This window comes from Lathyrus oleraceus, chromosome 5 (genome assembly GCF_024323335.1).
Source record: "Lathyrus oleraceus cultivar Zhongwan6 chromosome 5, CAAS_Psat_ZW6_1.0, whole genome shotgun sequence".
In the NCBI taxonomy this organism is placed as follows: domain Eukaryota; kingdom Viridiplantae; phylum Streptophyta; class Magnoliopsida; order Fabales; family Fabaceae; genus Lathyrus; species Lathyrus oleraceus.
In genome coordinates this window covers 44,501,436-44,512,929 of record NC_066583.1, presented here as the reverse complement: position 1 = coordinate 44,512,929, position 11,494 = coordinate 44,501,436, and the positions used below count along the sequence as shown (strand labels likewise).

At 36.4% G+C, this 11,494-nt stretch overlaps 2 protein-coding genes across 3 annotated transcripts; one reads left to right on the top strand and one right to left on the bottom strand.

Moving 5' to 3' along the window:
• Nucleotides 1-295: 295 nt before the first annotated feature.
• Nucleotides 296-1,403, top strand: LOC127081798 (uncharacterized). Of its 2 annotated transcripts, none has more exons than XM_051022020.1 (3): nucleotides 296-661; nucleotides 790-1,026; nucleotides 1,157-1,403. In XM_051022020.1, exons 1-3 carry the CDS (start codon nucleotides 359-361, stop codon nucleotides 1,259-1,261), a joined length of 645 nt encoding a protein of 214 aa, XP_050877977.1. In that variant the 5' UTR covers nucleotides 296-358; the 3' UTR covers nucleotides 1,262-1,403. The 2 variants fall into 2 exon arrangements, with proteins under 2 accessions (XP_050877977.1, XP_050877976.1); XM_051022019.1 differs by having other exon boundaries at nucleotides 297-661; nucleotides 1,148-1,403.
• A 172-nt stretch (nucleotides 1,404-1,575) lies between these two features.
• On the bottom strand, nucleotides 1,576-10,058 carry LOC127081796 (protein ESSENTIAL FOR POTEXVIRUS ACCUMULATION 1). The gene is made up of 9 exons (XM_051022018.1): nucleotides 9,884-10,058; nucleotides 9,277-9,365; nucleotides 8,178-9,140; nucleotides 7,966-8,095; nucleotides 6,335-7,126; nucleotides 3,467-6,197; nucleotides 2,723-2,916; nucleotides 2,528-2,587; nucleotides 1,576-2,109 (listed from the first exon to the last, which is right to left on the bottom strand). The coding sequence occupies exons 1-9, from the start codon at nucleotides 9,948-9,950 to the stop codon at nucleotides 1,751-1,753; spliced, it is 5,385 nt and encodes a 1,794-aa protein (XP_050877975.1). The 5' UTR covers nucleotides 9,951-10,058; the 3' UTR covers nucleotides 1,576-1,750.
• Nucleotides 10,059-11,494: the final 1,436 nt, after the last annotated feature.

Sequence of the window (11,494 nt, the reverse complement as noted above, 5' to 3'; positions counted from 1 at the left end):
ATAAAAAAAAATAGAGAGACAAAGTGCATTTAACCATTTTTTAAGTGTTTTTAATTTGCTTAAACCAATAAAAACAATTTATAATATCACTTACTAATCTCTATTCTTTTAATTTTTTAATTCATCTTTTATATGTTAATAAAAAAATAGTTTTATATAGTAACTGATAACTTATCTTTTTCCTAAAAATAATTATAATTTTTTAATTTATATGCATTCAACAAAACAAGTTATAATAGTAGTGGTCAAATTGCGAAGAGCATATGAAGTGCTATGTGCCAACCCCATTAGGCCACTAACCACTTGCTACAATGACTTAGCTACTATATCTTAGGACTTTTGAGTGTGAAAGAGAGACATGTTGCTATTATTATTTCAACTATGGGATACAGCTAAACCTCCTCCCTCATCAGTCACCAATACTCATTCGTTTTTGTCTCTTGTTCATCTGAAAACCTCTTCCAACATACAAAGAGAGCAACAAACAATGCATGCTAGTGCTGGCAAGAGGCACTACAAGTTATGTGCCTTGACAGCAATTGTTCTTATAGCTCTTTGGTCCATGTTCACAGGCACAGTCACCCTCAAATGGTCCACAAACAACGTTAATCAATTCTCAGATGGATTGGATTCTATGATTCTTGAAGATCTAGATGTGTTGGTATGGTATCCAACAACTCATAATTTTACATTAATTCATTCATATAGATATAGCAGTTTTCTTCATAAATCACAAACTAACGTTGTGTTGTGTTTTGTTTCTGTTTTGGTTTTTCAATTGAGAAATAGGAAGTGGAGGAGAGAGAGAAGGTTGTTAAACACATGTGGGATGTGTACACTCGTAGTCATAGCAACTACATTGGATTACCTCAGTTTTGGTTGGAAGCTTTTGAAGCAGCTTACGAGAACATGGTCAGTGATGTTCCTGCTGTTCGAAACACTGCAGTTTCAGAAATTGCCAAGATGTCACTGGCGCTGCGCTCACAAATTTTACATCGACTTCCTCTTCAAATTGAATCACCATCTGTAAGCTTATCTCACATAAAATAAAATAATCTATCAACTTAGATTTTCTCTTTGACCTGACCTCACATAGACAGATAGTACATAGTCTGAGAAAAATTACATTCTTACTTTTCATGGTTAGCATGTGCAGAGCAGCAGGAGATCAAGAAAACTTAAGCACGACAAGACTCAGAAGAAATTGGATCATTATGAAGACCATGCATTTAAAAATGAAACAATCTTACCTCCCAAATGAAAAGAAAAAAAATCTATATGACTGTCTAGGTTTCTAAATTTGAATTAAACCTACTTGTATAAATCTTATTCATGTAGAACTGTTACTCATTGTGGTCCAAAAAAAAAGAGAAGAAAAATAACTACTGCTCATTGCATATTTATGTTCCTAGTGCCATAAATTTATCAAAGCAGATTACTTGTGCTTTAGAGACAGGAGATTAGTATTATGTTCAAACTAATGGGAAAAATGAAAAATCATTTTTGTAAATAACTTTTTTTCAAGGATACAATTATGGGAATGATAAAATTGCTTGAAGATGAGACAAAAGCAAATTAATAGAAATAAATTAAGGCTGGCTTTATATTAAAATGACAAAATTGCTTGAGCAGATCCAATTGATGCTGCTACTGTTGCTGTATTAACAAAAATCCTAAAATGGAAAATTCATGTACAAAGTATGGACAACATATTTACATATTCCGCAACAACCTGTGTTAATGTTAGACATCAGTCTTCTACTGTCTGGATCTCACCCATCATAATCCGGTTACTTACGACATTGAATCCCAAAACTGCAGCGCTAACCTTTTTCCCTTTCTTACCTCTCTTTCCACCTTTTAAAGGGGAACCATCTGCCTGTCCCAGATTCTGTAAATTTGTATTTCCAGATAACCCACTTCCAGCAACTTTCTGATCATTCTGAGACAGAAAAGCTATTTCCAAAACTTCAGAAGGTAGTAACTCCATGTAATTGAGGAATTTGTCAATGAATTCATGATCAGGGTCATATGATCCAAGATTTTCTATCAGAAACATCTCCGCTTCAGATTTTGATTGCTTCGAGCAAAATTCGAGGAAACTTGTATCTGCTACCCCAAAAAATATAGTTAAATTGACGTTATATAGGAGATTAAATTACAGATAAGGTGAACACCAAATGCCTGACAATATCCAGTTAATTCCCTTAAGAGTATGTTTGGGAGCTGGGATTTGAAGGGCTAAGTTGAGATCATGTTATATATTTGAGATTTTTTTTTAAATGAATGAATAACATGATGAATTATCAAATAATATTCCAATCATTCTTTATAATTTCTTAAATTTAGAAATGAAAAATAATCTTTCCCTACATTTCCATCCAAAGCCCAATACTCAAACATTGAGTTAGGGAGACAACAACATTTGGAAAAACATATTTGTCAGGTAACCTCTTTAGTCAACATAAATCTGGATTTATTATCTATCAAAATATAAAATTAAAACCACATCTGAAATGGTAGGTACCTTTTGTCCCAATAAGCCTCACACATTCATTCTCACACCAAACTCTGAAGTCCATGGCTTCTGAAAGTTTCAAATAGAAAAATAGCTCAGTATCTTTAGGAAGTCATCTTACAATCCAACGACACACACACAGCGATTAGACAGACTGGCAAAACATGTGAAATTACAGTTAAAATAAATACGAGCAATCTTTACCAGAATTCCTAGTCATGGCATCTTTTTTTAATTTCTGCGATGACTGAGAAGAGACGGGTGATGATGACAGCAATCGCTCTGTTGGTTTGCTACTCCCTGATTTTTGGTGGCTTAATGATCCAGATGAATTACCTTTCATGGGAACATTTTTAGAACCCCAACTCCCCTGGCTTGCAAGCTGAGGGGAATTTGACCTGCTTATACAACGGCAACAAAAGAAATATTGAATCAACACACATCCTCAAAAGAAGGTTTTCACGCAAACCATCACATAGCTAATGTTGCATGTGTTAGTATTGCTTCTAAATACACAAATGCTCTTGGATAGACAGACAGGACAGTGTCCAACCCAAGGCAGCATAGAAGTAATAAGTTTTCCTAGATGCTTAACCCAAGTCTTCAATCAACCTTAACATCCTATAATACCATCTAAAAATCTATGGTCACTTTCCAAGGTATAATGCTATCATATTTTTATCAAAACTGATATTTAGTTGCACAGTTGCAAAGCACACCCTTTCTAAGAGAATAACACCTCTTGCTATAATTGGTTGTGATATAGAAAAAAATTTAGAGCCATAATATACATGTATAATAACAGATTCCAAAATGCAAAACCATTTCAGTACAGTAGCAACATAGAAAATAAGTTTGATCGAACATATATATTGAAGAATTGCAAAATTAGTGTAGCATGAATATACAGCAAACACTAATAGCACTACAACGAGAAAGAAGTCTTACTGTTTAGTTTCTTGCTTAGATTGCTCAACTGGACCCCAGAACATGTCATCATCCCCTTTGTATTTTGAATGAGAAGCCTCGGAGTTTATGTGGCTAGAAGATACAGCTTTTAATGAAGTTGGAGCTGAAATTGTCCGTGAAGGACCACTACTCTGAGCAGTTTGGGCTTGCTGTGATTTCTGAGTAGGAAATTGGTTTGGGGGAACTGCAGAAGACTTTTTCTCCTGTTCCTTTAGAATGTCTCTTAATGACAGTGGTTTATGAACCCTACCAGAATCAATTGTCCAAGCTGGAGAAGGAGATGGGCTTGTTGGCTCTCCCCTCCAAAGAACAAAATCTCCCAGAGAGGGTCCTGAAGGTATGGTAGGCAGTTGTTCTTTCTCCTGCTGCACAGACCGGGAGCTTTTTCCCTTTTCAATGGGACTTGAACTTATTGGTGTTTCACTAGAAGCAACTGGCTTTGAGATCTTGGACCCTGAACCCTTCGATTTTGTAGATTTTTTCCGGCTCCTTCTAGTGTCTTTAGCTTCAATGAAGTCTCCTTCATCTATTGGTTCTGAATGGGCAGCTATATATTGTGAGAACGATATGCTGTCTAGACCTGTGCCATCTCTTACATTAAAAATCTCTCTGTCTTCTGCCAATAGATCATGTAATGGACTTTTCTTGCTCTTGCTATGTTCAGAAGTTTTGGTTTTTACCAGATTTTCGGTATTGCCTGCTTCTTTATGATTTTGACTGGACACCTTGATAGAGTCTGGATTGGCCACAACTCCAACCCACGGAGTAGTCACACTGAGGGAATTGACGGTAGTAGCAACCTCAATTACAGGCATCTCTGTCTGTGCCTTTTTCTGCTCTTCCTGTTGAATTTCTAATAAAGACTTTGCCTTGAAACCAGGAGCAGGCTTCCAAGCTCTCCCTGCAGGCAATTCAGTATTCTGGGAGGCAACAGGACTAAATGACTTTGAGTCATTCTCAACAAATTTTTCAGTGATGCTTTCTGGAATATTAGTAGGGAGGTCACTAACTTCTTGATGAACTGCATTTGTGATAGCCGTTCTGGATACACCATCCTCGCCGCTTGTTTGTTTGAGGTGTATTTCATAATCTTCTTCTTCCCTGTTGACCTCCTTCAAATTGATTTCACTATAATTTGGCTTTTCAGATTCTGAATTCTTCGACTGCTCCAAAGTTACATTTTTTAGCAATCCCTTCGCTTGACCGGTAGATTGGGATTTGGAAGATTTTTGCTTCTTTGATTTCTTCTCAGTAGCCTTTTTGGGTTCACGCAGTTCAATATCTCTCACGTCTGCCACAGATGGCTCAACATTTGAGACGACTTTTCCACCTAGCTGCTCATCTGGTTTAATTTCCACATCCGTACCCACCTGACCTGCCAGTGGTGATGCAGCTGAAGACACATCCGTACCCACCTGACCTGCCAGTAGTGATGCAGCCGAAGACACTACAATAACAGGTGCAACACACTGTGCAGGTTTGGAATGCTCACCAGACTCGGAAACTGCATTCACAAGAGTACCACCAGCGCTACCATTGTTATCTGACATCTGCTCCACATATTTAACAGTACAGTCAGAAGCAGAAAAAGGTTTATGTGCGATATTAGGCTCTTCTGTGGTTCTACTCTGCTCATGTAACAGGAAACTTTCAACAGAAGCTGATGCGGGCAATGTTTCCTTCTGGTACTTTTCATTAATTTGTTCAGGAAGAGCAGTGTCCCAACTTTTATGTTTACTAATATTCCCAAAAAATTGATGAGGAAGCTGCACGGATTCAGCGTTTTTATTATAACTAGTATCTTGGCTTTCTTGCTGAGATAAATTCAAAGACTTGGTACTATGCTCATCATACACACTAGAAACTGGTGTCTGAGAACTCATATGAACATTTTCATGAGGTGGTTGATGTTGAGAAGGTTCCACATGCAAATTCCCCATTCCTATTCCACCACCCTGCAACTGTCCATAAGATAAACCACCAAATTGTTGGTGAGACTGATGCCCCTGCAGCACATTAGAAAGCATTTGCTGTTGTTGGTGTATTAACAGTTGTTGCTCCTCCTGCTGCTTCAAAAATAGGAGTTTATCTAATAAAGGCATCTGCTGTGGAGGAGCAGTTGCCTGTGAATGCATCTGCAGCAGGTATTGCTGTTGCAACATATTCATAATCTGGGGATCCTGGTACAAACTAGAAGAAAACAACTTTTCTGCTGCCAAAACATTAGATGGGTTATCTGCAGGTTGAGCTCTTAAGTTATTTAAAGACAAATGGTTTGGTGCTTGAAATGTTTGTTGTTGAATTCCAAATGGTATAAAATTTTGATCATGATGCAAGTCAATATTATTCTGAAGGGGATTCAATCCAGCTTGCAGAGGATAATTTGACCAGCCGGTAACACTATTATTTAAGCCTGTGGGTGCCCTGTCGGATAATCCTTGGATAACTGAGATCAACTCAGAATTTTGGGAATGAAACTGTCGAGAATTGTCACTCAACGAAGACATAAGTTTTGAATGTGGTGATGCATCTGGAACTGATTTTGGCGGAAGGGATGATGCATCACTCCCTGGCCAGTATGGATAAGGATTTGGTAAGGACCTCTGTCGCTCAAGTGCCATCCTCTGAGCCAGCAAGTAGGGGTTGTTTATACCATCAACTCCAGATGGGCCCAAATTACCAGAACTGCTTCCAATAAATCCTTGTATTCCTAAAATGCATGTGATTAGAATAAAATTTGACCATCTAAAACACAACTGCTGCAATATATAGTACATACTATGGAGAGAAATTGTAGTATATGGCATACTTTTATATCAAAAACATTTATTAAAAAAGCACTATTACCTTGTGATAATGTGACGTTTTCAAGTGGGGGACTGCTCTTGCTACCAGCCATGAGTGACTCCAAAAACCTATTTTCAGCTTCAGTGGCAGAACCCACTCTATGCATGGAATTATTTCTCAACCTCTCGACCTCACTCGGCCCAGTACGAATATTCACAAAGGTACTGGTACTTTGCGGAACAGGTGCCTCTGTAGTGTCAAGTTTTGTTGCAGGGAACCCAGGTGGTGGTCGGGCTTTAGCTCGTAAATGAGGCATGACATCACAAAGTTGCAACCATGGCGAGTCAGCTGCTGCGCTTTCTAGACGAACTAGTAAGTCAATACCAAAATATCCAGCCTCAAGCCATCCAATAATATCAACTCCTTTGAATGGACCTTGAACTTGACCCCGAGGATCTTTATAGAAAAGGGATAACTCCTCTGGAGAAGTCTGCGGAACTCTCCTGCTTTCCAGTTCACCATCCAAATATCCAGTAAGTTGCCTTTTAACAATTGAATCTTCACTAGATTGCCACTTAGCTACATCTCTGGTGTCAGATAAATAGTCCAAATTATTTTCCCACTGAGTACGAAAATCTTTTGGCTGGTGTGACCACTTCATATCTGACTTTTTTGAACTGACATCACCAGGCACATCTTTGCTATCATGCATGAGAGTACTTGCTTGTTCACTCGGCGATGTGGCACACCATCTAGTACCAGGATGAACAGGACCATTTTCTTCAAAGGCTGACTCTCTGTTTCTGTGCACCTCATCAGCTACTTTAAAAGAACCTCCATCTTCACCTCTATCTGCATAGACAGTATTAGAAAAGCCCTTTCAGACACATGAAAACCCGTCTTCATATTAGCCAAATGCAGCAAGGTATAATCCATTAAACTGAGATACTGCAACCAAATGCAGCAAAGTAAAATCCATTAAAGTGAGATACTGTTGGAAATAAAACACTAATCTTCCACTTTCCTACACCTCTCCAAAAGTTCACTTCTTAAGTAGTTTAGATCCATTGACCATTGTATATCAATTTGAACAAATTCAATGTATCCTAGGAAGTAGTGCTAGCTTAACGCCTTCCTTGTAAATTGTGTATTCCTATTTTTCACAGGTACTCATCGGACCCATTAACATTTAAAACAAGAATTCTAGGTTCCAAACAATTGATAGATATTTACAATATATAATAGTATCAATGAAAGTTGAAATCAAATAAGACCGGATAGACAATATAGTAAATCTTAACAGAGACAAAAAGGGGGAGCAAGAACCACTTGTGACATAAGAGCAAGTTCAACCATGCATGTGCAAAAATAATCATAATAAGGTTCCAAACAATTTAAACTATAATGGGTAGTTTATTGGGGTAGTAAAATATATAACTCCCAGTTGTATTTAGTTTTTAGTAATTACCAATACTTCCTTTTTAAAATGGTTAGAGGATGCCTTAAGATCTGTATGTTTTCCGAGTTGGTTAAAGAAATATAACTGTGTGTTTAGTTTTACTTTGAACAGCTTTCTTAAAAACTCATATAATCAGTGGCAAGTAGTTATAACCTTTCTACTAAAGCAATCCAGTTTTAATTGAAATAAACCTGCATCCACCCCAATCTTCGAGCTTATATTATTAATTTACCTTGGACGGCTGCATTTCCAAGCTTCGTTTGTCTTGAATGTGTAAACTCTGTTGAGTTCCGTCCATCTTTTGGCACCGGAGGTGCACTGCTACTAACTATTTCCCCTTTGTCAATACCCTTTAAGACTGTCTGTTTCAAACAGAAAACCAATCTAATAAACGACTAGAAATGGCCGTGTCATCAAGATACAATATACAGTAACATCAATTACCAGTTCCTCAGAAGTTGGTGCACAGAGAGCTAGAGGCTCCAATGGTTCGTCTTGTGTAAAAGGAGGAACCTGCGCAAAATCATCCACTAGTTTTACAGCTTTATGCACATCAGTCACTCTGTACACGTCAAGTATATTAGTCCTACTATATTTAAATGGATGAGCTTCTCCATGCTCCCTTTCAACTTTATCCATTACAGTTTGAGGGTATTGAGAATGCATGTACGAGCTATTTATAGGACTCCCGCCAGAGACAAATCGGCCACGTCCTTGATTAGCCCCTGGAAGTGTATCTTCCCCACGGCCACGTCCGTGATTAGCCCCTGGAAGGGTATCCTCCCCACGACCCCGCCCAGAAGAAAATATAGGCACTTGTTTGCTGGGTGTCACATTTTGGTGATGTGAAGGCTCTGTCCTTCCACGCCTTTGTAAGGAGTTAGATCTCCATGGTGAAAAACGATCCCCTTCCTTTTCATCTTTACCAGGATTAGAAATATGAGATGAACCTTTGTCCAGGTGAAGATCACAAATTTTCCCAGAGTCGTTCTTTTTTTCATGAAGAACTTCAGGCTCCTTCTCGTCATGACCCCAGCGTGAGGTCCACCTATTCTCACGCCGCTGATCAAAATTCATCTCTCTATTACCTGAATCATTCCACCTATCAGACGTACTGCGACGTGTTTCTCCAAAGTTCCTTGCGGATTGGTTATCTGCCCATCGCTCCACTCTCCGAGCATCACCTAAGACCTTGTCTCCATCCCTCCATCGTTCCTGGCGTATGGAGGACTTGGTTTCTCGCTCTTCATCGCGCCAACGGTCATGACGTCCACCTTCAGAGTCAAGCACAGATGGCCTAAAGACGTCCTTTCTCTTAGGGTCGTCATGCACACCTTCTCCATTTCCAGATGTCTTAACAATCTCTGAGCGATTGCTAAGTGATGGAGGTGAGATGACATGGCTTTCCTGAGAAATAAATAAAATAGGCTGACTTAGGAAGCAACTATAAAATATCTCAAGTGACGTGTTTTCGAAAACATTATTACAACAGTACACCAAAAAAAAATTCTAATTCAAAAAGTCGCAGGTAATTGTTACACACCACAGTTCCTGCTCCAGGTTTTCCATCCCCTGGCTTTGGCAGAAGCCACTGCGGTGAGAGTGGAATAGGATTCTCAGAGCCTTGGAAATCTGGACATATGTCATAAGAGCTTCAGTTATTAAAATAGAATTGAACTTGTTAACCAATTTCAAAATTTTACCAAAGCTAGGAGAAGTAAAACTATTGACATAAGTGTCACAGTAGACATATAACCATGTAAGATTCAAGAAAAGCTGATAGCTGCATGGTCAGTAAAGAATCAGAACACAATTTATCAATCAACTGTTTTTCCATCTAAAGCTCTTTTCCATTAAAAGTAAATAGTAAAAAGCACACAGATTGAGAAGTAAAAAAAAGGTTCTATCTCAGTAATTATAGAATAAACAAAAAGACCTAACAGTTCATGATTTCAAACACGATGAAAAAGCATAGACGTTTTACAAAGTGCGAACTGCGAAGATCTAAAAAGCATATACTTCAACAAAATAATAACTGGCGGAAGCTAAGAATAGCGTTTGAGATTAAATTAAAATCGAAGTTAATCGAAAGTGAGAAGAAGCTAGGGTTTAGTGGCTGCATAAGAGAGGGGGAAATTAGAGACGGAAACCTTTGGAGATCGGAAAGGGAGGAGCGGTGGAGACATGGAGGGAAGTAGCGGAAGACCGGTGAGACATATCGGCGGCGAGAGCGGTTGCGGTTGCGATTGATTGAAAATAGGGTGAAGTGCGAAAGAGGAAACTAAAATGCAAAGAGGTGAGTGAATATAAGTTTAACTTGTGGTGTCTTAAAATGCAAATTGATGATGATTTTATCAAAGTTTGGGTCCACACTAGTTATGACTCTCGTGTTCGCTTTTGGTCGTGGCTATCACGCGCTACGGTGAAAAGCTTTGGCTATGGCTATTTCGGTTGAAAAGCTTTGACATGGTGGTGAATTTGGATGTGCGTGTTTCCCACGCGCGTTAGTTGTGATGGAGAAGGGTTTCCTCTGTTATACTTTCCCTCGTTTTATTTTACTATTATTACGCGTGTCTGTCAATGTCCTAAACGTTTCAATGGGCTGTTGATTACTCCCTCTCTCCTAAATCCTAAATTAAGTTACTTTTCCAAAAATATTTGTCTTAAATTAGTAAGTTATTAGCATTTTATCATTCTAATGTAACTACGTTTTATTATTTTTATTTTTTTTACAATTTTTTAATTTTTCATCTATAACAAGATGGATAATATTATAAAGTTACCTAGAAAATGTCTTTTCTATAGTAATATTTATTATATTTTTTAATTTATATAAAATATCTTATAATTTAAGAAGGATGGAGTATTTAATTTTATTAATTATTAGTATAAATAAAAAAAAACAATTTTCAGATTTATCTTAAGGATTTAATATAGATCTACGGTATAAAAATTAATATTAATGCACTATCCCTTTTCTCTAATCTTAATGTTAGTTGAATGTATCTAACTTTTTTTAATTCATGTAAAATAAAGAATACAATTATTAATTTATAATTAATTAAAACATCATTTATTAATAATATTAATTAATTAATATAGAATTAGTTTTAGATATTGTTTTAAAACACGGACTGTTTTAGTGTGACTCAATCGACTCACTGATCAGACCAATGAACTAGTAGATTTCATGATCTGATTGATTGATTTTTTTATGTTTATTTTTTTAGCTTGATTACAATTTTGATCCTTCCTATACTTATTTTTCTTAAATTCTTGTGTCCTTGTTTTAAAATTCAATTTTATCGACAAGATTTTTGAAATAATTTGATTTTTAGCTTAATTATATTAATGTTACAAAAGAAAAATAATTTTATATTTATAAAATTAATGAAAAGTTTGAAAAATAATCATGTTACAAAAGAAAAATAAAATTATATTTTCACATTTTTAGTATAAATTTCATTATTTGAAACAAATTGTTTATGTTACCAAAAAAAATTTTAATTTTTATATTATTTTTAATATAAATCTCATTATTTCTTTTAAGTAAACTCACATTACCTTTACTAACTTTTTTATTTATATATTTTTATTTTTCTACTTTATCTTTTATTTTTAATTATTTATATAGAACATAATATTTTATATTTTATATTGGTTTATTAGTTTATGGTAATATTATATCATATAACTACTTTTACAACTTTTATTAATTTATAAGTATCAATAAACTATTATGCTTGAAAGTTGGAATTTTA

Coding starts and splice junctions, on each gene's coding strand:
- LOC127081796 (XM_051022018.1), bottom strand. CDS start 9,950: ATGTCTCACCGGTCTTCCGCTACTTCCCTCCATGTCTCCACCGCTCCT. Junction 8,096..8,177: donor CACCAACTTCTGAGGAACTG/GTAATTGATGTT, acceptor TGTTTGAAACAG/ACAGTCTTAAAGGGTATTGA. Junction 2,917..3,466: donor TCTAAGCAAGAAACTAAACA/GTAAGACTTCTT, acceptor TTGTATAAGCAG/GTCAAATTCCCCTCAGCTTG.
- LOC127081798 (XM_051022019.1), top strand. CDS start 359: ATGTTGCTATTATTATTTCAACTATGGGATACAGCTAAACCTCCTCCC. Junction 662..789: donor TTGAAGATCTAGATGTGTTG/GTATGGTATCCA, acceptor ATTGAGAAATAG/GAAGTGGAGGAGAGAGAGAA. Junction 1,027..1,147: donor TTCAAATTGAATCACCATCT/GTAAGCTTATCT, acceptor TTTCATGGTTAG/CATGTGCAGAGCAGCAGGAG.